The 25,068-nt window shown below is 36.9% G+C and overlaps 1 protein-coding gene across 4 annotated transcripts in view; it reads left to right on the forward strand.

Annotated features, from left to right (window-relative positions):
* Positions 1-25,068, forward strand: part of Klhl4 (kelch-like family member 4) — a 295,122-nt gene that overhangs the window by 173,312 nt on the left and 96,742 nt on the right. For 2 of the 4 annotated variants that reach the window (NM_001108244.2, NM_001434071.1), the window contains 1 exon segment: positions 24,124-24,646. In NM_001108244.2, coding sequence (NP_001101714.1) covers positions 24,225-24,646 — 422 coding nt within the window. In that variant the 5' untranslated portion in view covers positions 24,124-24,224. 4 annotated transcript variants of the gene reach the window in all.

Consider the following 25,068-nt stretch of genomic DNA (forward strand, 5'->3'; position numbering starts at 1 on the left):
TAGTGTGTGTGTAAATGGACTATTACCTATCTGGAAAATGACAACTTTTACATATGACAATTCACTATAATATTTGTAATAAGTTATAATAACATCTATTACATTTCATCAAATAATTATGGTGTAGCAGGGTGGTAATTTCTCTTTTAATGGAGGAGAGAGGTAAGGGAAAACATAGAGCCTCAGTCTTAAAAAGCCTTAAGGTAGCATCAACATTGTGTCACACTACTTCTTTCTCTACTATAAACCATATAATTTCCACGGGCTACTGGATGCCAATAGTTTATCAGGAAGACAACCCCAAAGTCCACATATTTATTAGCCAAACACTCTCTTCCACCAGTGGTAAGATACAATGCATAGTGAAACACATTAATGTAGAGCAGAATTGTCCTAATTTGAATAATTAATCCCTTATTCCTTGTACACATTAAAAGTTGTATTGATACTACATTAGAAATAAACCATACTTGTTTTCTTTCCTTTCGTATTTCTAACTCTACTCATCCGTGTATACCTGAGCTATTTATTGTCACAATTGTTATAACGTCTTTTACTCTGCCTTCTTTAACATGTAAACATGTTTTCAATATTTAAAGCCCAATTCAAACTAATTTGTTTATATTTTGCATTCTTAATTTGGTAACACTACAAATTTGTTTGAGTTTTTTTCTTATACAGATAAAAAGAAATTCAGTAGGCTTCTGCTTTATTTCATGACTAGACATATCATGACTGATTAGGTAGTACCAAAGGTCCATATGAGCCATGCTGCCATAAAAATCATTTTGCTTGTGCAGCTCATTCTGGATCAAGCCATTATGGACATTATGTTTCCTACACTGCCCATTAAAAAACTTCAATAACCTTGCCATTAAAAAAACTTCAATTACCTTGCCATTGGTGATTCATTGCTCTACCTGACTCCTGCTACTTCAGGGTTGAAAAAACCTCATAATATTTCATTCAACCAACTGAGCAGCATCTATCTTGATTTACAAGACATTGTGAGTCACCTGAAGTGGCTGGTGGGAACCCAACTTTGGTCCTGTGCCAGAGCAGTACTTGCTTGTAACTGCTGAGCCATCTCTCCATCCCCATCTTTGAAAAAAAGTCTCGTTTCTTCTGTAGTGCTTGTGACTAAATTCATTGTTTTCTGTATCCTAGGCAATTGTTCTATCAGATTCACATTTGTGACCCTTCTGTTTTTACATCACATTGAGTTTTCTTTCAATTTCTGTCTTGATATTTTCTACTTCTCTTATTTCTTTTTGTTCATAGTCTATTCAAGACATTTCTTAATTCACATTTTAGTTTTTCTGCATTCAATTTTCCATTTAAGCCCACATACACATGGAAGCTGAACAATGCTCTACTTAGTGATAACTTGGTCAAGGAAGAAATAAAGAAACTAAAGACTTTAGAATTTAATAAAAATGAAGGTAATACATACCAGAACTTATGGGACACAATGAAAACAGTGCTAAAAAAAGAACTCATAGCTGTCAGTGCCTCCAAATAGAAACTGGAGAGAACATACACTAGCAGTTTCACAGCACACCTAAAAGCTCTAGAACAAAAAGAAGCAAACACACTCAAGATGAGTAGACCTCAGGAATAAAACAAATTCAGGGCAGCAATCAACCAAGTAGAAATAGAAAAAGAACAATACAAAGAATCCATTTGTTCCTTTTGTAGCTTGTTAAAATTATTTACATAGTTATTTCATTAATTAATTATCACATTCCAGATTTTCTTCCCATTCCAACCACCCTCAAACTTTTCCATGATCCATAACTTCTCCCTGTCCCCTGTCTCCATGAGAATGTCCCCACCCCACCCACCCCAACAGACCTCTAAATTCTTGGGGCCTCCAGTCACTTGAGGATTAGATGTATTTTCTGTGACTGACCCCAGACCCCAATAGTACTCTGTTGTATTAGTATTGAGGACCTCAGTCCAGCTGGTGTATGTCGTCTGGTTGGTGATCCAGTGTCTAAGAAATCTTCAGGGTCCAGGTTACTTGATACTGGGTTACTTGCCAGGTTACTTGCCCTCCTCCTTAGCTTCCTCCCACTTTTCCCTAATTCAGCCACATGGGCCAGGAGCTTCTGTTCATTGGTTGGGTTCAAATATCTGCATCTGATTCTTTCAGCTGCTTGTTGGGTCTTTCGGAGGGCAGTCATGATAGGTCCCTTTTTGTGAGTGTTCCATAGCCTCAGTAATGGTTTCAGGCCTTGGGGATCACACTTTGGACCTGTCACTGGACCTTATTTTTCTCAGGCTCGTCTTCATTTCCATCCCTGCAGTTCTTTCAGACAGAAACAATTATGAGTTTTGACTGTGGGACAGCAACACCATCCCTCACTTGATGCCCTTCCTTTTTGCTGGAGGGAGGCTCTACAAGTTTTCTCTCCCCAATGTAGGGCATTTCATTTAGGGTACACCTCTTTTGAGTCCTGAGAGTCTCTCACTTCTCAGGTCTCTAGTACAGTCGTGAGCGTCCTCCCAACCCATTACCTCCCGCGGTCACCTGTTTCTATTCTTTCTGCTTGTCTTCAGGGCTTCAGTCCTATTCTATCACCCAATACCAGATCATGTTCCTCTCCCCACCCCAGTCCCCTTTTCCTTCCAGGATCCTCCCTCTCTTCCCCCTTTGTGGTTGCTTTTTTCTCCCTCCCAAGTGGGACTGAGGCATCCTAACTTGGGTTCTTCAGTTTGTTGACCTTTTTGCATTCTGTGGACTGCATCTTGGGTATTCTGTACTTTTATTGGTTAATATCTACTTACTAGTGAGTACATACCATGCATTTCCTTTTGGCTTTGAGTTACCTCATCCAGGATGCTATTTTCTAGTGCCATCGATTTGCCTGCAAATCTCAGGATGTCCTCGACTTAATAGCTGAGTAGTATTCCATTGTGTACATGAACCACATTTTCTATATCCATTCTGTCGTGGGTCATCTGGGTTGTTCCCAGCTTTTGGCTATCACAAATAAGGCCACTATGAACCTAGTGGAACACATGCCCTTGTGGCATGGTAGGGCATCTTTTGGGTATATTCCCAAAAGTGGTATATCTGGGTCTTTAGGTAGATCTATTTCCAATTTTCTGAGGAACCTGCAAATTGATTTCCAGAGTGGTTCTACCAGTTTCCAACCCAACCAGCAATGGAGGAGTGTTCCTCTTTTTCCACATCCTTGCCAACATGTGTTGTCACCTGAGGTTTTAATCTTTGCTATTCTGATTGGTATAAGGAGAAATCTCAGGTTTGTTTTGATTTGTACTTCTCTGATAACTAAGGACTTTGTACATTTCTTTAGGTGCTTTTAAGCCACTAGAGATTGCTCTGCTGTGAATTCTTGTTTAAGTTCTATGTCCCAATTTTTGATTGGGTTGTTTGTTTTTTTGGTGGTTAGCTTCTTGAGTTCTTTATATATTTTGGATATTAGTCCTCTATCAGATGTGGGGCTTAGTGAAGATTTTTCTCCAATCTGTAGGTTGCCAATTTGCCTTATAGAACCTATCCAGTTTCATGAGGTCCCATTTATCAATTATTTCTCTTTTTTATTCGATATTTTTATTTACATTTCAAACATTATCCCCGTTCCCAGTTTCTCATTCATAAACCCCCTATCTTATCCCCGCTTCTTCTATGAGAGTGTTTCCCCACTCAACCACCCACCCCTTCCTGCCTTCCCCTACCCCAACATTCTCGTACACTGGGGAGTCCAGCTTTAGCAGTACAAAGGGCTTCGCCTCCCATTGGTGCCCAACAAGGCCATCCTCTGCTACATATGCAGCTGGAGCTATGGGTCTGTCCCTGTGTAGTCTTTGCATAGTGGTTTAGTCCCTGTTAGCTGTAATAGGTTGGATTTGTTGTTCTTATGGGAGTGCAAGCCCCTTCAGCTCCTTCAACCCTTTCTCTGACTCCTCCAACTGGGAGGAGTTGAGGGATAGTGATTCCCCCTGAAGTCCTTTTATTGTTGAGGATAGTTTTAGCTATCCTGGGTTTTTTGTTATTCCAGACTAATTTGCAAATTGTTCTGTCTAACTCTTTGAAGAATTGGATTGGTATTTTGACGGGGATTGCATTGAATCTGTAGATAGCTTTTGGTAAAATGGCCATTTTTACTATATTAATCCTGCCAATCCATGAGCATGGGAGATCTTTCCATCTTCTGAGGTCTTCTTCAATTTCTTTCTTCAGAGTCTTGAAGTTCTTATTGTAAAAATCTTTTACTTGCTTGGTTAAAGTCACACCGAGGTACTTTATATTTGGGTCTATTATAAAGGGTATCGTTTCACTAATTTCTTTCTCGACTTCTTTCTCTTTTGTGTAGAGGAAGGCTACTGATTTATTTGAATTAATTTTATACCCAGCCACTTTGCTGAAGTTGTTTATCAGCTTTAGTAGTTCTCTGATGGAACTTTTGGGATCACATAAATATACTAGCATATCATCTGCAAATAGTGATATTTTGAATTCTTCTTTTCCTATCTGTATCCCCTTGACCTCCTTTTGTTGTCTGATTGCTCTGGCTAGAACTTCAAGAACTATATTGATTAAGTAGGGAGAGAGTGGGCAGCCTTGTCTAGTCCCTGATTTTAGTGGGATTGCTTCAAGTTTCTCTCCATTTAGTTTAATGTTAGCAACTGGTTTGCTGTATATGGCTTTTAATGTGTTTAGGTATGGGCCTTGAATTCCTATTCTTTCCAGGACTTTTATCATGAAGGGGTGTTGAATTTTGTCAAATGCTTTCTCAGCATCTAATGAAATGATCATGTGGTTTTGATCTTTCAGTTTGTTTATATAATGGATCATGTTGATAATTTTCCGTATATTAAACCATCCTTGCATGCCTGGGATGAAGCCTACTTGATCATGGTGGATGATTGTTTTGATGTGCTCTTGGATTCGGTTTGCCAGAATTATATTGAGTATTTTTGGTAGATATTCATAACGGAAATTGGTCTCAAGTTCTCTTTTTTTGTTGGGTCTTTGTGTGGTTTAGGTATAAGAGTAATTGTGACTTCATAGAAGGAATTCAGTAGTGCTCCATCTGTTTCAATTTTGTAGAATAGTTTGGATACTATTGGTATGAGGTCTTCTATGAAGGTCTGATAGAATTCTGCACTAAACCCATCTGGACCAGGGCTCTTTTTGGTTGGGAGATCTTTAATGACTGCTTCTATTTCCTTAGGGGTTATGGGGTGGTTTATCTGGTTTATCTATTCCTGATTTTACTTCGGTACCTGGTATCTGTCTAGGAAATTGTCCATTTCCTGCAGATTTTCAAGTTTTGTTGAATATAGGCTTTTATACTAAGATCTGATGATTTTTTTAATTTCCTCTGAATCTGTAGTTATGTCTCCCTTTTCATTTCTGATTTTGTTAATTTGGAAACACTCTCTGTGTCCTCTTGTTAGTCTGGCTAAGGGTTTATCTATCTTGTTGATTTTCTCAAAGAACCAACTTTTGTTCCTGTTGATTCTTTCTATGGTCCTTTTTGTTTCTACTTGGTTGATTTCAGCTCTGAGTTTGATTATTTCCTGCCTTCTACTCCTCCTGGGTGTATTTGCTTCCTTTTTTTTTCGAGAGCTTCTAGGTGTGCTGTCAAGCTGCTGAATTATGCTCTCTACTGTTTCTTTCTGCAGGCACTCAGCGCTATGAGTTTTCCTCTTAGCACAGCTTTCATTGTGTCCCATAAGTTTGGGTATGTTGTACCTTCATTTTCATTAAATTCTAAAAAGTCTTTAATTTCTTTCTTTATTTCTTCATTGACCAGGTTATCATTGAGTACAGCATTGTTCAATTTTCACATATATGTGGGCACTCTTCCCTTATTGTTATTGAAGACCAGTTTTAGGCCGTGGTGGTCTGATAGCATGCATGGGATTATTTCTATCTTTCTGTACCTGTTGAGGCCCGTTTTATGACCAATTATATGGTCAATTTTGGAGAAAGTACCATGAGGAGCTGAGAAGAAGGTATATCCTTTTGCTTTAGGATAGAATGTTCTATAAATATCTGTTAAGTCCATTTGGCTCATGACTTCTCTTATTCTGTCTACGTCTCTGTTTAATTTCTATTTCCATGATCTGTCCATTGATGAGAGTGGAGTGTTGAAATCTCCTACTATTATTGTGTGAGGTGCAATGTGTGTTTTGAGCTTTAGTAAGGTTTCTTTTACATATGTAGGTGCCCTTGTATTTGGGGCATAGATATTTAGGATTGAGAGTACATCTTGGTGGATTTTTCCTTTGATGAATATGAAGTGTCCTTCCTTATCTTTTTTGATGACTTTTAGTTGGAAATTGATTTTATTTGATATTAGAATGGCTACTCCAGCTTGCTTCTTCCGACCATTTGCTTGGAAAGTTGTTTTCAAGCCTTTCACTCTGAGGTAGTGTCTGTCTTTGTCTCTGAGGTGTGTTTCCTGTAGGCAGCAGAATGCAGGGTCCTCATTGCGTATCCAGTTTGCTAATCTATGTCTTTTTATTGGGGAGTTGAGGCCATTGATGTTGAGAGATATTAAGGAATAGTGATTATTGCTTCCTGTTATATTCATATTTGGATGTGAGGTTATGTTTGTGTGCTTTTCTTCTCTTTGTTTTGTTGCCAAGATGATTAGTTTCTTGCTTCTTCTAGGGTATAGCTTGCCTCCTTATGTTGGGCTTTACCATTTATTATCCTTTGTAGTACTGGATTTGTAGAAAGATATTGTGTAAATTTGGTTTTGTCATGAAATATCTTGCTTTCTCCATCTATGTTAATTGAGAGTTTTGTAGGATACAGTAACCTGGACTGGCATTTGTGTTCTCTTAGGGTCTGTATGACATCTGTCCAGGATCTTCTGGCCTTCATAGTTTCTGGCGAAAAGTCTGGTGTGATTCTGATAGGTCTGCCTTTATATGTTACTTGACCTTTTTCCCTTACTGCTTTTAATATTCTTTCTTTATTTTGTGCGTGTGTTGTTTTGACTATTATGTGACAGGAGGTGTTTCTTTTCTGGTCCAATCTATTTGGAGTTCTGTAGGCTTCTTGTATGCCTTTGGGTATCGCTTTTTTTAGGTTAGGGAAGTTTTCTTCTATGATTTTGTTGAAGATATTTACTGGTCCTTTGAGCTGGGAGTCTTCACTCTCATCTATACCTATTATCCTTAGGTTTGATCTTCTCATTGAGTCCTTGATTTCCTGTATGTTTTGGACCAGTAGCTTTATCTGCTTTACATTATCTTTGACAGTTGAGTCGATGATTTCTATGGAATCTTCTGCTCCTGAGATTCTCTCTTCCATCTCTTGTATTCTGTTGGTGAAGCTCGTATCTACAGCTCCTTGTCTCTTCTTTTGGTTTTCTATATCCCGGGTTGTTTCCATGTGTTCTTTCTTGATTGCTTCTATTTCCATTATTAATTCCTGTTGATTGTGTTTTCCTGGAATTCTTTCAGGGATTTTTGCGATTCCTCTCTGTAGGCTACTACTTGTTCTCTAAGGGAGTTCTTCACTTCTTTCTTGAAGTCCTCCAGCATCATGATCAAATATGATTTTGAAACTAGATCTTGCCTTTCTGGTGTGTTTGGATATTGCGTGTTTGCTTTGGTGGGAGAATTGGGCTCCGATGATGCCATGTAATCTTGGTTTCTGTTGCTTGGGTTCCTGCGCTTGCCTCTCGCCATCAGATTATCTCTAATGTTACTTTGTTCTGCTATTTCTGACAGTGGCTAGAATGTCCTATAAGCCTGTGTGTCAGGAGTGCTGTAGACCTGTTTTCCTGTTTTCTTTCAGCCAGTTATGGGGACAGAGTGTTCTGCTTTCGGGCATGTAGTTTTTCCTATCTACAAATCTTCAGCTGTTCCTGTGGGCCTGTGTCTGGAGTTCACCAGGCAGCTCACTTGCAGCAGAAAAGTTGGCCTTACCTGTGGTCCCGAAGCTCAAGATTTCTCGTGGGGTGTTTTCCTCTGGTGTCTGAGAAGTGTGCAGAGTTCCGTCTCTTCTGGTTTCACAGGCGTGTCTGCCTCTCTGAAGGTTTAGCTCTCCCTCCCATGGGATTTGGGTGCAGAGAACTGTTTATCTGGTAGCTCTCTTCAGGTTATGGCGGTGTCTCAGGTAGAGTTGTCCTGCTGCTCTTGGGCCCTCCTCTACGGGAACCAAGAGGCAGTATACAGTTTCCTCTTAGGCCGGGGATGTGGGCAGGGGTGGGCAGTATTGGTGGTCTCTTCCCCTCTGCAGCCTCAGCAGTGCCCACCTGACCAGGCGGTGAGGTCTCTCTCCCACGGGGTTTGGGAGCAGAGAGCTGCTACGGGCCGGGATCCGTGCTCTAGATGAATTTGAGAATTGCTTTTTCCATGTCTTTGAAGAATTGTGTTAAGATACTGATGGGAATAAATTATCATTTCAAATTTGTCATAAAATATTTTAATAGAACTGATTATGTACCCTATACCTCCCAAATGTTTAGAATAAAGATGTTCATATAGTATTGATTCTATCATCTCAGGCAGGAGGGAAAAGCTCTGCAAATATTGGTTTATTGCTAGAAATGGGGTAGCTTACAGATTGATATACATGGTGCAATTGACTATCAAAGCATGTGAAAAAACACTCTGAAAATTTATATCTGAATCACAGACCAGTGCCTAACATTGTTAAACATTGGCTTACTCAACTAAGTAGATGACAAAATTTTTGTTTCAAAAATTAGAATTCAGAGAGTTAAAGTGCAGTAAATGAATCTTTTATACTTGAATATGAACCATTCTAAATACTGCCCATTTCTGCTGGTGATTATTCTACCTTGTCTTTGAGTATAAGTAGTATTCTAATTTTGATGGTGATTATCTATCAAAAGAGTCATACAAATTCTAAAGTGATTCATTTTACTAGAAATTTAGTAGAGTTCTCAGACGATTTCGTCCCATTCTACTTAATACAAACTAGTAAATTTGTTCAGCAATTTACTGAATTCAGTGTAACTGGCAGATGTATTGTAAAAGAGATACAAGCTCTTCCAGTCCTTTCTCTGATTCCTTCAACGGGGGTCCTGTTCTCAGTTCAGTGGTTTGCTGCTGGCATTCACCTATGTATTTGCTGTATTCTGCTGTGTCTCTCAGGAAAGATCTACATCTGGTTCCTGTCGGCCGGCATTTCTTTGCTTCATACATGTTATCTAGTTTGGTGGCTGTATATGTATGGGCCACATGTGGGGCAGGCTCTGAATGGGTGTTCCTTCTGCCTCTGTTCTAAACTTTGCCTCTCTATTCCCTGCCGAGGGTATTCTTGTTCCAGTTAATAAAGATAAAAGAGAGAGAGAGAGAGAGAGAGAGAGAGAGAGAGAGAGAGAAAGAGAGAGAAGCCTTAAATTGGTTGGTTATATTTTGTGTTTTTCTCAGATTAAAAGAAAAAAACGGGGTTCAGAGCTAAACAAAGAATTCACAGCTGAGGAATGCCGAATGGCTGAGAAACACCTAAAGAAATGTTCAACATCTTTAGTCATAAGGGAAATGCAAATCAAAACAACCCTGAGATTTCACCTCACACCAGTGAGAATGGCTAAGATCAAAAACTCAGGTGACAGCAGATACTGGCGAGGATGTGGAGAAAGAGGAACACTCCTCCATTGTTGGTGGGATTGCAGACTGGTACAACCATTCTGGAAATCAGTCTGGAGGTTCCTCAGAAAATTGGACATTGAACTGCCTGAGGATCCAGCTATACCTCTCTTGGGCATATACCCAAAAGATACCCCAACATATAAAAAAGACACGTGCTCCACTATGTTCATTGCAGCCTTATTTATAATAGCCAGAAGCTGGAAAGAACCCAGATGCCCTTCAACAGAGGAATGGATACAGAAATTGTGGTGCATCTACACAATGGAATATTATTCAGCTATTAAAAAACAATGGCTTTATGAAATTCCTAGGCAAATGGTTGGAACTGGAAAATATCATCCTGAGTGAGGTAACCCAATCACAGAAAAACACACATGGTATGCACTCATTGATAAGTGACTATTAGTCCAAATGCTTGAATTACCCTAGATGCCTAGAACAAATGAAACTCAAGATGGATGATCCAAATGTGAATGCTTCACTCCTTCTTTAAAAGGGGAACAAGAATACCCTTGGCAGGGAATAGAGAGGCAAAGATTAAAACAGACATAGAAGGAACACCCATTCAGAGCCTGCCCCACATGTGGCCCATACATATACAGCCACCCAATTAGACAAGATGGATGAAGCAAAGAAGTGCAGGCCGACAGGAGCCGGATATAGATCTCTCCTGAGAGACACAGCCAGAATACAGCAAACACAGAGGCGAATGCCAGCAGCAAACCACTGACCTGAGAATAGGAACCCCGTTGAAGGAATCAGAGAAAGAACTGGAAGAGCTTGAAGGGGCTAGAGACCCCTTATGAACAACAATGCCAAGCAACCAGAGCTTCCAGGGACTAAGCCACTACCTAAAGACTATACATGGACTGACCCTGGACTCTGACCTCATAGGTAGCAATGAATATCCTAGTAAGAGCACCAGTGGAAGGGGAAGCCCTGGGTCCTGCTAAGACTGAACCCCCAGTGAACTAGATTGTTGGGGGGAGGTCGGCAATGGGGGGAGGATGGGTAGGGGAACACGGATAAGAAATGGGAGGGGGAAGGGGGATGTTTGTCCAGAAACCGGGAAAGGGATTAACACTCGAAATGTATATAAGAAATACTCAAGTTAATAAAAAAAAAAAGAAAAAAAAAGAAAAAAGAATGTTGCTTCAGTAGCAAGGCTGTGGGTTTCCCTTTATTTTATAGATTCTCACATAGTTATAATAAATAAATATGTGACTCAATTTCCAATTTTGGTATCTTGCAAAACTCTAGTAGGTATGATATCTAAACCAGGATATAGACAGGACATAGAAGAGTTTTGATAGCATGTATTAATACTGTGATATCTTTATATTAGACAATCTACACTCATTTTTTGCTCTATAATTTGTAAGTAAGCAAATGTTCTCCTTTTTATAACTTTATGCTTTAAATAATAGAAGTACAATCACAATGAATATAATAGAAACAGAATAATTTTGGATATAGCCTTTTTGTAGTAGGCAAAATTTATTTGAGATTCAAACAGATTGTTGTATGCATAGAAAGTTCATCATTTTTAAAGATACTACATAATACAGCACTATAAAAATATACCACAGATTCTTTTTTTATGATTACAAAATACTTTTTATTTTGATAAAAACTACCTCCCTGAGATCAGCTTTAGAATGTTTAGTCTATATTGTGTTGAGCCTTCCTATCAATAAATGCAATACATCATCCCTTTTGGCACCTTTTGATGTTTTTTAAGCAACATTTTATCATTTAAGCATATAAAAGACATGTAGCTGTGATGGTTTGTATATGCTTAGCCCAGGGAGTGGCACTATTTGGAGGTGTGGCCCTGTTATACCATAGGTTCTTTAACCGTTCAGTTTTTGAAATATATATGGATAGTTTTCATCTTTTGCTATCAAGGTAATAAATCTGCCACAAGTATTATATATATTATTGCATGAAAATAAATTTTTATTACTTGAGAATCAATACACCCAACAGTAAAAATTGTCTGATAGTATAGCAATCATTCATTTAATTTTATAAATCACTATCAAAATGTGTTTCAGAAAGGTTAGACTATTATAAAGGATTTCTTTGCAACATATATTTAAGGCATTCTCACCCAAACTTGATATTGTAACAATTTCATTTTTGCCATAAAAATAAAAATATCGTAGTTCTTTTTCTTTTCCCAAACCAAATGTATCAACAAAATGTATTAATTTAAGAAGAATGAAAGTTTATTTTGGTATACAGTTCTAAAGGCAGAGACATGAAAGAAAGTATAAAATAGTACACTATGTTTGGCAGTGTGGGAGAAATTGAGGAAAGGTTCATACTTTGCTTGACAACTAACTCTTTGAAGAAATAATCATCCTTAAAATTAATCCAGATTTTTAAATAATCCATTTTATTTAAAAATTATTTTATTTTATCTACATTCCAATCATTGCCCCCATACCCCCAGCCATAGTTCTTCATCCTATTCTTCCTCCTCCTTGTTTCTGAGAGTGTGCTTCCCCCAAGACCTCCCTCATTCCTAAGGCCTCAAACCTCTCAAGGATTAAGCATATCATCATCTCCCACTGAGACCAGACCAGGCAGATCTCTGCTATATATGTCTCAGAGGCTTCAGACAAGCCAGTGTATGTTCATGGGAGGCTCTGGGAGTTTCCTGGCATCTAGTGATGTTGAAACTGCTGATCTTTTTATGGAATCATACTCACTTTCAGCTTCTTTAATCCTTCCCTTAATTCAACTATAGGGGTCACAGATTTCAGTCCAATGAATGGGTATAAGTATCTGCTTCTGTCTCAGTCAGTTGCTAGTAGGGCTTCTGAGGGAACAGTCACTCCAGTCTCCCGTCTGTTAGCTCTTCATTGCACAGTAGTGTCAGGCCTTGGTGTCCGCCCATGAGATAAATCTCATCAGGTCAGTCATTTGACCACCTTTCTTTAGTGTCTACTACATTTTTGTCCCTGCAATTCTTTTAGACAGGAACAATCCTAGGTCAGAACTTTTGACTGTGGGTTAGTAACCCTGTCCCTCTTCCCGAGGCCCTATCTATTTACTGGAGGTGGACTCCTCAAGTTCTCTTTCCCCAATGTTGGAAATTTTGGCTAAGGTCACGCCCAACGAGTACTGAGAGTGTCTTACCTCCCAGGTCTCTGGTACTTTCTAGAGAATCTCCCCACTTCCTACTCACTGAGGCTGCTTATTTCCATTCATTCCCTTGGCCCTTTGGGATTCACTCCTGTCCCTTTCCCCAACTATGTAATCCTGTCCCCCTCTTTCCCTCCCCCTCTCTTGCAATGCATCCTGTGATTGTTCCACCCCAACCCCACCCCAGTCTAAATTCGATTAAAGCCTCCTCACTTAGGCATTTCTGCTTGTTGCACTTTTTATGGTCTGTAGGTTTTATCCTGGGTATTTTGTACTTTTTTGGCTAATATCCACTTAACAGTGAGAACATACCATGTCTTTTGCGGGGTTACCTCAGGATGAATATTTTATAGTTACATCCATTTGCCTGCAAAATTTATTATGTCTTTATTTTTAATAGCTTGATATCATATTATTGTGTAAATGAACCACAATTTCTGTTGAGGGATATCTAGGATTTTTCCAGCTTCTGGCTATTATAAATAAGGCTGCTATGAACATAGTGGAGCACGTGTCTTTGTTATATGTTGGGGCATCTTTTGGTATATGACCAAGAGAGGTATAGCTGGGTCCTCAGGTAGTTCAATGTCCAATTTTCTGAGGAACCTCCAGACTGATTTCCAGAATGGCTGTACCAGTCTGCAATCCCACCAACAATGGAGGAGTGTTCCTCTTTCTCCACATTCTCACCAACGTATGCTGTCACCTGAGTTTTTAAATCTTAGCCATTCTGACTGGTGTGAGGTGGAATATCAGGGTCATGTTGATTTGCATTTCCTTGATCAGTAAGGACTTTCAACATTTCTTTAAGTGTTTTGCAGGCATTCGAGATTCTTCTGTTGTGAATTCTTTGTTTAGTTGTATACCCCATTTTTAATTGAGTTATTTGGGGTTTTGGAGGTTAACTTCTTGAAATCTTTATATATTTTAGATATTAGACCTCTGTTTGATGTAGGATTCATGATGATTTTTTCCAATATGCATATTTCTGATTTGTCCTGCTGAGGCTTTCTTTTGTCATGCAGAAAATTTTCCATTTCATGAGGCCTCATTTATCAATTTTTGATCTTAGAGCCTGAGTTATTGGTATTCTGTTCAGAAAATTTTTCCCTTTGCTAATGTATTCAAGGCCATTCCTCACTTTCTCTTTTATTAGATTCAATTTATCTGGTTTTATGCTGAGATTCTTGATCTACTTGGGTGTGAGCTTTATGCAAGGTGATAAAAATTGATCAATTAGCCTTCTTCTAATTTCAGACCATCAGTTAGACCAGTACTACTTGTTGAAGATGTTTTCTTTCTTTCTGCTCTATGGTTTTGACTTCATTATGAAAGATCAAGTATCCATAGGTGTATGGGTTTACTTCTGGTCTTCAGTTTTAGTCCACTGATTGACCCGTCTATCTTTGTACCAATATCATGCAGTTTTTATCACTATAGCTCTCTAGTACATCTTGAGGTCCAGGATCGTGATCCCCTCAGAATTTCTGTTATTGTTGAGAAGTGTTTTTGCTATTTGTTTCTTTGTTTTTCCATGTAAAGTTGAGAATTTTGGTTAGTGGGCCTACTATCTCATCCTTTTTTCTCATCCCACTACACTTTTACTCAATCCATTAATCTCACAGTATTCCTAACTTTGTTTCTTTTCAACAATTCTATATTTTTACTTCCTTATATTGTTTTTGCATACTATAGGGTTATAGCTTTATTTATGTATTGTGGTTATATTCTATTTAGTAATATTCATAGAATTTTTGCTAAGATATATATCATTCCTATAAATGCATGTTTTACATATCTGTATGAAGAATTAACTACATATATTCTAAATGTAATCTGTTTATGTCTTAAAATATATACCCACAAATATATACATATATATTTTATCTATTCTTCACAAAAGTAAATATGTATTTATATTAGATTGTCCTGCTTAATACATGCAATAAGACATATTTTGCCTACTACATCATTATAGTTCTCTTTGAGATTCCTATCCTCCCTTCCCTACCATAGTCATTGGTAAACAATTCCTTCCACAGTTTTTTTTTTTTTTTGCTATCCTATAAATCTTCCCAAATCTACCCACTCAAATATCTGTTCTTTTTTTTTCCTTTTTAAACACCAAGACCAACTTATCATATCTACATATTTTTGGATATGTGAACTTCTACTTGAGCATGGTCATACTGCTAGCAGAATTAACTTCGAAAAGACAAACATTCCCTCTCCGAGAAGCTGTCAATTGCCAATAGTTTCGTGTCGAGGTGTAGGACTTTTAATTTCTACCTCCTATCTTCATGCTGTGAGTTCATATGTGTAAGTTCCTTGCTGTGCCCTGAAAACACTATTTCCTTATGTTCATCAGATGTTTCCCACTTCCTATGCCAATCTTTATGCTTCATCCTCTGTAATGATTGCTGAACCTTGTAAAATGAGGTGTCATATAGATTTCCAATATACTCTGAAGTCTCTTTTTTTCTGCACATTGATGAGTTTTGTGTCACATTATTAATCTCCAGATTCTTCAAGAAAAGGCTTCTCTTTTGAGGGATGGGTAATGCATTAATCTATGAGTGTAGTGATAAGTCAATAGGACTTTGCTTATTAGCAGATAAACAGTTGCATATTTGCACTTGGGGCCTAATAACTTGCCCACCCACAGGTTCATGTTTCACCAGTGGTACTAGTTATGGCTAGAGTGAAATTTACATTCAGTCAGAAAGTGAGTAGTTACTTCTGTGAGATTCCTTCCACTGTTACACAAGCGGGCAGGTCTTTCCAGTCCAGTTGTTGTTGTCATCTATAGGGCTTAAAGCTTGATAAGACTACAGGATTTTTTTTCCTACTGGTAGACTGCACAGTCCATTTCTGCACTATGAGAACCAGTCAGTAAAGATTAAGCTTGCATATCTGTTCCAACTGATTTCTCTATGCTCTAAACTAAAATAAGTGGTTTCTTCAAAAATAGGGAGGGTCTTATCAATTTTTAAAGGATAACCAATACTTAATCTTACTTGTCAACTTGGCTATATCTGGAATCAACTAAAAGCCAAACATTTGAGAACATCTGTGAAGGATTTTCTTGACTAGATCACTTGAGGTGAGAAGACTTTACCCTAAATCTCAGCCATAGCTTTGGATAGCAGTCTGTATAAAAGGACAGGTAAGAAAGAAGCTGTTTAACCTTTGTCTGCTTTTCCTCACTCTTGCTGGGAAGGTCATCTATCCTGTTGCTGAGGCGTGGCTTCACTGGCATTAGAACTTACTTCAAGATTCCAGCATAGACAGAAGACCAGTGACCTTTCCATCGGAAGGCAACTATTATTGATTAACAAGACAAAAGCCTATAATTAATTTTTCAAACTTTATTTTTAATGATGGTTTTTTAAATGCTTTAACCTTCTTTTAGACTACCACCCACCAGACGTAGTGGGAAAGAAAGGATACTGGGAATGGGGGAGGAGGATTGACTTGTTTAGAAAGGTTCTTTGGACTAATCCCCTTCTGTGTTGTCAGGAAATCAGCAGTTCAGTTTGCAGGTCAGCAGCAGCAGCTCAATCCACTTCCAAACATTTTGTGGATAAACCAGCAGTCCAGTTTGGGATAGCAACCACAAATCATCAGTGATGACACTACATAGAAAAGAGAGCCAGACCTCAACCTCCTTGTAAGTTGGCAAGAGGGATCAGGAAGAAAACCAGGAAAAGTTCTTGGTTATACTTCTCTCAGGGAAGTGAAGAACAGAGAAGTGAAACCCACAAGTGTTGCACATCTATCTCTATAGGCAAGCCAAGCTCAGCCCTGTCACTGTCTGTGGAGTCCTATTTATACAATCCAGATACCACATGTCCTCCACGGGTCTTGCATCATCGCATGCATCTGTCACAGCTGACAGCACTCTGTTAGTCAGCCTGAGTCCACAGAAGGTGCAAGAAACTGCAGCATGCCTCCAGAAGTTTTTAGGTGCATGTCTCTCTATGGAGTCCTGAAAAATGTAGCTCAACTATGCAATGTAAAGCAAACCAATAAATGCATGCTGTTAGCAAAGAATCCTTCATCGCATGTTTTTCATGTGAGTGCTTTAGCAGAACATCCTTGCTCCTGCGTCTGCTTCAATGAAATATTCCTTCAGGAGTCTGCCTTAGCCTACACATCTATGCCCGCTTTAGTGAAATGTTCCTTTGGGTGCTTGCCCCAGCAAAACACCATCCAACTGACTTTCCAAAGAACCCTTAAGTTTATACTTCAATAACCTCTAAACCATGCTATTTTGATGGATTGGGGGTTTTATTTGGTAATTTCTTTCTGTTACTTTGTAACTTAATTGAAATGCTCTTAATAAGTGTATTTATGCATTTTAGGAAGCTTCTACAGGAAAAGGTTTCCATATGACTTTTTCCCAGTCTTCACTGTTATATAGTCCTTCAAGTTTTCCTTCCACTCTGCTGTCCTCTCCTCCTCCACCCCATTTAACCCATCCTATTCTATTATTTCAAAGTTAGTTTTAAATTTTTAAAATGAACACTTTCTTTTTTTTATTAACTTGAGTATCTCTTATATACATTTCGAGTGTTATTCCCTTTCCCGGTTTCCGGGCAAACATCCCCCTTCCCTCTCCCCTTCTTTATGGGCGAAAATGAACACTTTCAAATTGAACTTCTGTACATTTATCTTCACCTCACAGATACATATGAAAATTCATCATGTTCATTTATTTGGGGGTGAAACCCCTACCCGACCACTGAATATTATGCACCATTGATATTATGAAGGCACACCAAAAGTATGTTACTATAGTGTAACTAAGAATAATTTCCTGTTGTAATACTTTATTTTTTAAACAATAATTTATTTTATGATGCTATGAAATAATACTTAATGCTTTTTACATTTTTGTCGTTAATATGAGTGATAGTTTTTCATTTTAAGTCTTCAGGTTTTCCATGCTGATGACTAACTTCTATGTACATGCCTCTCTTTAAATTGAATCTTTTCAGAGGTACCATGACAGACAATGATAACTAATCAAAATGCAGTGTTTAGGAGCTCAGTCCCATTGGATACATCTATAAAGCAATATTATATCTAAGGCTCAGGAAACACTGTGAAAAAGATGACAGAAAGAGTCAAAGGATCAGAAACTTTGCTGTGAGATTGTGTCTCCTAAGAATATCAGAGGCTCTACCCATAAATCCTTACCAACATGACAGCTCAAACATGAAATAAACAAAGATGGCACCAAGGGACATTACACAGTTTATAGACTAGACTGGTTATATTTAGAAATATATATGTATATACATATATGCGTACAATAAGAATTAGTGAAAAAAGAGGCTATGACTTGGAAGGAGCATAGTGAGGGGTATATGAGAGGATTTGGAGGAAGAAAAGAAAAGGGAGAAATGTTATGATTATATTATAGTCTCAAAAAACTACATATACAAATTTAATATTACATATATTTTAATTTAATTATAAATAGTGCAGATTCCTGATATACATATAATGCATACATATCATACATGTGATTAATATATTAATGTATACATATTGTATATATATATTATATACTTATATTTGCACACAGATACACACCACATACACACATAAAAATGAGAGAAAAACAGGCAAACAGAGATCTAGACAGAATTAGAGAGAAAACTTTTGTTAGAGTAATGTAATTACATTAATCAAATTTACTTAAATGTTTGGGTGAAATATATTTTTAATATAAAACTTAAAACATTGATAAATATTTTGTAAAACAGGGAGATCAAGGCATCGACTCATATTTCTGATGTTAACAGTATTTTTTTTCTATGACAGTATTAATGGCAGCACACTTTTAAATACTTTCTTGTTATATTGTTTTGATCATGCTAAACTAGCAGCTATGCACATGTACTCCCAAGAGATAAATGGCAATGTTAAGTTATTCCTTTGAAGGGTGTTTTATTTACCTTTCAAAAAAAAAAGACCTGCAGTTTCTAACCATGATTCTAATAATAGCAGTGTGTCTACCTATTCCATTACATATTAATTTATTTAGGACTGAGAAGTAAGGACTTTAATATATTTTGTCACGGCAGTTATTAGACAGAAAGATGCATCCAGAGACATTATAGTAGCTATAAAATGGAATTTTACTTGCTTATATCTAGATATCAACACTTTACAGTTTAATCACCCTTCTTAAAAACACTTTATACATTTGAAAAACTACATTCTTTGCTTTCATTTATTAAAAATATTTACATAAGATAATTTTAATCATTTTTCTTAAATATAAAATTGATAAGGAAACTAAGAATAGTATCACTTCAATTATTTCCCTTTAGGTAACTGTGGTTATTTCATTGTATGTCATTATTTATTCCAGAAATATTGCTATGTGCAACTGTAGTAAAAAAAAAAACTTAGGATGTTATTTTCAAATGTAATTTTACTCAAAATATCCCAAATATACAGTTAGTCTTCAATGGAGCTCATCATTTCTGCAGGACCAAGTAAGCACTAATCATTTCAAAGAAATAAAACTGTGAATTTAGCTCTTGGGTTATTATTAGCATCAATATAAGTATGTTCACTCAGCCTTGATATTCATTGGAATTTCCAATTACCTGGAATGCTTACAGTAAAAACTGACATTTGTGTACATTTTCATGTATTGTCACAATTCATATCTCCTGCTGAAAATGATAGTTATATAATACTCATGTGAATTTCTTTGAATTTGATAGGTAATTAGTATTAAGGGTGACTCATGAAAATAGGCCTACCTGTTACACTTTACATAAAACAATATGATTTATAAGCAAGTATAAAATAGAAATTTTGTAACCATAAGCTCAGTGTTCTTTTCCATATAGTTTAAAATAATGTCAGAGTCATGGAATTTGAATTATATCATACATAATCTATACTTTTCTACATTTTATTTTCATTCAATCCCAATTGTTGAGTATCCCTGCTTTTCACTGATTGGGAGGGTATGAAGTTAGATGGGTTGAACATGAGTAGATTGGGTGATAAGACTGTGTATGATTTGGGAGGAGTTGATGGAGAGCAAACATAATCAAGATATGTGGTATGAAAATTTTAACTTAAAAACAGCATTTTTTTAACCTCTGAGTTTCAATAACTAATTTTTCCCTTCTTCCCGATTCTGACAGCCATTTCTCTATAAGTTGGTACATAATTTATTTTTTTCTTTTAATTATATATATATATGTATATATATATTAAGTCTTAAAAGGTTATTTGTATTTATTTATTTATTTATATACTTTATATCCTAATATTAGCTCCCCCTCTACTCTCTGTTTACCCCCACACAGCTCCTTCCACCATTCCACACTCCTGTTCTCCTTTGAGAAGGAGGCAGCCACCTTTGGGCACCATGTAGCATCAAGTTACTGTAGGATACAGGCAGGTAACATAGTCAGAGACAACACCTGCTCCAGTTGTTGGAGGACCCACGTAAAGACCAAGCTGGACATCTGCAACATAAGTCTATATATGTGAATGGGGGAGAACAAATCCAGCCCATGCTTGCTCTTTGGTTGGTGGTTCAGTCTCTAGGAGCTCCCAAAGTTCTAGGTGAGTTGACTTTGTTGGTCTTCCTGTGGAATATCTATACTCTTTGGGTCCCTCTATTCTTCCCCCCAACTCTTTCACAAGACTAGGCCTACATTATAAAATGACCAAATCAGACTAATAGCACAATTTGACTTCAGATATTTATAATTTCTTTATAATCAGAACTTTAAAATTGTTCCTCAAATATTTTGCAATATTCAATCAGTCATTATTAATTATGTAATTATAGTCATAATATTGTGCACTTCTAATATCTGACTGAAACTTTGTACTCTTGATTAGTGTTTCCCTTTTCTCAATTGAACCTCTTTGCTGGCCATGATAATCCATCTATATTCTCCTTGTGTGAGTTCAATTCCCTTTTGATTCCATACATAGATGAGCTAATACTGTTTTATTCTGTGCTTTGCTTATTCCCTTAACACTATGTTCTCTAGATTCAGTCATGTTGTCATAAATGACTTAATTTCTTTCTTCAAAGTTCAAGAAGCATTCTATTGGTTAGTTACATGAAATTTTTAGTGCAGATGAACAGTTAAACCATTTCCATGTTTTGACTACTGTGAATAATGTTTCAATAAACATAGTAGTACATGTCTGTTCAATATACCAATATTAATTCTAAATTGCATATACTCAATAGTAAGAGTGTTTGTTTACATGATATTTTTTTTACTTTTTTTTAGAAGCTACCATTCTGTTGTCTAAACTGATTGAGCTGAGTTATCACTCTACCAAATATATAAAGTTTCCTTACCTGACCATTCTCCTTGATACTTGTTTTATTTATTTAATATACGTCAAGTTAAAATATAATCTCATTAATATACTTTAAGTTAAAATATAATCTTATTTTTCACCTTTGCCCTTATTCCTTAACCCATGCCTCCCCTATGTCTTTTCCCTGCCCACATCCACACCTCCCTCTCAAATTGCTAACATTTTTTTCTGTGATTATTACTACTTTGTTCTATATAAATATTAAGGAGTCATATCTGTGGGATAAACTAATTTCTCATTCTCAGCAGTCATTAGTGGCCTATAGTTCTTTGTCTAGAGTGTGGGACTCCATGAGATTTTTTTTTAACTGCATTAGTATATTTACTGATATTGACATTATTTGGATATTGATTGAGCAGCACTTTCTAGAGGACAGTCTCATAGCTGACTTTCTGGTCTTTGGGCACTTAAAATCTTTGTGCCCCATTCTTCTATAATGCTCCCTGAGTCTTAGGTGCAGAACCTTTTTAACAGTGCATAGATATAATGTATATAATTAGATTTTTAAAATAAATTCCTACAGTAATTAATTTTCTGCAGTTGTATACTTTATCTGCTATAGAATATCTCAGGAATGTATACTTCTGTGATATATACCTGGATTTTCTGTGATATCATCTTGGAATTAAATTTTACTAAATTATTGTGAATTTTTATTTAGAGTAGCAAGCTATTATAGCACCTTTGGCAACTTCTAGGTAGAAAGAATATTATGCTTAATACCATCATAGTAGCAGGAATACATGCAAGAAAGGAAAAAAATCGCATAATGAGGCAGGACATCAGAGAATCAGTTCTGACCTTTTGTGTTTTTCTGCCCGGTAAACTGTTGAATACTATGAATCTATGTTAATTATTTCTAACAATAGGTTTTCTAATGAATTGACTGCCATAGTTCCCATAGCTTCAATGTCCTACCATCACTCCCCATGGCTACATAACAGAAGAACCTTCCAATACATGAACTCTAGGAGGAGAACCTATATTCAAACCTTAGTATTCTTATGGAGCTATATTGAGTGGATTTAATATTTGTTATTCTTAATCATGTGTCATATGCACATCCCTTAAGGTTCTTAATTTATTCTATTTGGTGTAAACAATTTTCTTTGTCTTGGTCATATATATATATATATATATATATATATATATATATATATATGGGAGTCATGTGAAAAAATATATATACACCCTGAATCTTGGATATTTTTTTGGAATCTTATGTATTTAAATAATAAGAAATAATTACAAATTTAGTTGTTTGGGTACATTGACCTTATAAAAAGAATTATTTTGATGTTTTATTTAGTTATTTAAAGTTCGCGTGATGGCTACTGGCCACAAAACTGTCAGACAGGTGATTATATGTGTGAACATTGGGAAAAATAATCTATAAGAAAATAGATTAGAAATTTGAAGGTGAGAAAAATTGCCCATAGCTCCAAACTGAGCTCTATGTCTTATCAGTGTGTATTTAATAATTTTTGAATATAGTGCACACCTTCTGAATTGGTCAGGGCTCTCTAGAGAATATAACTAATAAGGCGCATAGTGGGAGAGAAGAGAGACTGATTATTACAAAAGCAAGGTAAAAAAGGGAAAGATGCAATTCGTTTTATACATAACTGGAGATAAACCCCAAACTTAGAAGAGTTAATTCCCTTCTCTAAATTCTTTTTAAAGCCATTTTACATTGGTGTTTGTCGGTACTTAGATATCTAGTTTCTTCTTTATATTACATGTGAAGAAATTGAGATGCAAAGAAGTGACTTCTCCAGAGTCACACAGTTCATTAACTACAAAACAGAAACAAAAGCTTAAGAATTCAACATTGATTTTAAGGCTGTGCTAAACTAAGTTTTCCTTTATTAATAAGAGTGTAAGACACAAGATCTAGGCATATTTCAAAAATAAATTGCATAATAATTTTGTCATTGTACTATTGATATATGCTGGTTTGAGTTAGAAATATTTGCCTTGGCATGCAATTGTCATTCTGAGCCAGATGTCAAAGAATTTTGGATACTACTAGCCTACTAGTGATGTGGTGTTTTTGTGTTATTTTAAAACATGTCCTGTTCTATCCTTTTATAAAGACTTCTAAACAAAGAAATAAGACTGTGAAAGTACAGGGGTGTATATACTGGCAGAGGTGAGGTGTATATACTGGCAATAGGCCAGAATGATCGAAGGATGTGCTCATTTTCAAGCTATCCTTAATGACAGAAAACATTTCTCTCAATATTACTTAGAAAAGAACTGTTTTAAGTTAGTTACTATCTGGACAGTACTTAGTGGGATGTGTGTGTGTGTGTTGTGTGTGTGTGTGTAGTGACGGCTAATCAGCATGATTTTATGATTTTTATAACTTCTATTTTCAAGTAGAATGTTTATATAGAGGCGTTCACATTTTCAGAAGAGCGTTGCATATAATAACTTCAGCTCTCCATAAGGGGACTGAGGATACGATGCTTTTCCTTAATGAGTTACATTCAAATTTTCCATAAGAAGAATCTCAAAATAGATCATAATGAATTCACCATGACAAATTCTCCAAGGATAAATTGGCACAGTTTTAGAAGTGGGCTATAGAGGAGTGAGTGTGACAGTGGGCAGATTGTGGGAGAAGGGTGTGTAGAAGTGACTTTAAACAGTTTGCTTTTACTCACATGCCTGAGTTTAAGTGACAGCTATGCATTTTGGCATCAAAGAAGCAGGGTTAGATATTTACTAGTTCAGGAGTGAGGACTGTGAGTTTGCATATCTAGCAGCTGGAGTGTGTTTGTGGTAGCTGCTTTCCTGTGCTAAGCTGATTTACTTGTTTAAGGTCTGACCTCATCATCCTGTCAGTATGGGTTCCCACCTACACTGTTAGCGGCAGCTTTCTGGCTTCAGCTAAGCTGGAAGTATTCACAGGCAGAGGGGGAGGGGAGAGAAAGCAAGAAAAACTGCTCGCTCTCTCAGCACTTGTGCTTTTGTTAGTTCTACACAAGAGGCAGAGAGAAACAAGAGATAACAAAGGCTCCATTTCCTTTCTGTTAGAGAAGCCTTTTGTCTTTTCTCGAGCAACAATGTCAGTGTCCGGCAAGAAAGAGTTTGATGTGAAACAGATCCTGAGGCTGCGCTGGAGATGGTTTAGTCATCCTTCTCAAGGATCCCCTAACACTGGAAGCTGCCTTCAGCAGGAAGGATATGAGCATAGAGGGACCCCGGTGCAGGGCAGGTTGAAGAACCACTCACGGGACAGAAACGGACTGAAGAAAAGCAATAGTCCTGTCCACCACGATATACTGACGCCAGTGCCAGGACCAGCCCCTACCCATCAAAGAGTCCTTCAGAATTGGCACCAACAAAACGTGATAGTACATCTTCAAGCAAATGAAGACACTCCTAAAGCCGTTCCAGAAGGAAATTTGCTCAAAGAAGCTTGTGAGAAGCGCGCACGAGATTTGGAGATGATGGGTGATGACAATATAGAAGATTCTAGAGCACGGTAGGAGTTTTTGGTTATGTAAGTGAAAGCTTTAACCTAGATTAACTTAGTCTATAAAACTCTCATTTCATGCTAAATAGGAAGTATCACAATAATGTGAATTTGTGTGCAGCCAATCAGGGTCTTGAAGAAACACTCGCTTCTAAGTCTATGAAAGAACATTGTAATCACACATATGTCTTGCTAATTAAAGGGGAACTATTTTTCCTAATAGGCTTACTTTTTATTATGTTCCCTATCCATTCAGAATTCTTTTGATTTTAAGAAACAGGTTTTTTTTTTAATAACTAGTCTCTGTAGATATCTTCAACAGTTTAGATATTCCAAGAGAGGTATTTGTTTTGACAAGTTCATTAAATCAGAACTCTTTTTTATTTTGTTAACAAGATTAACTTTGACAAAAATAAATACAAGTTCTGACG

Source organism: Rattus norvegicus, chromosome X, assembly GCF_021556685.1.
Source record: "Rattus norvegicus strain SHRSP/BbbUtx chromosome X, alternate assembly SHRSP_T2T, whole genome shotgun sequence".
NCBI classification, from domain to species: domain Eukaryota; kingdom Metazoa; phylum Chordata; class Mammalia; order Rodentia; family Muridae; genus Rattus; species Rattus norvegicus.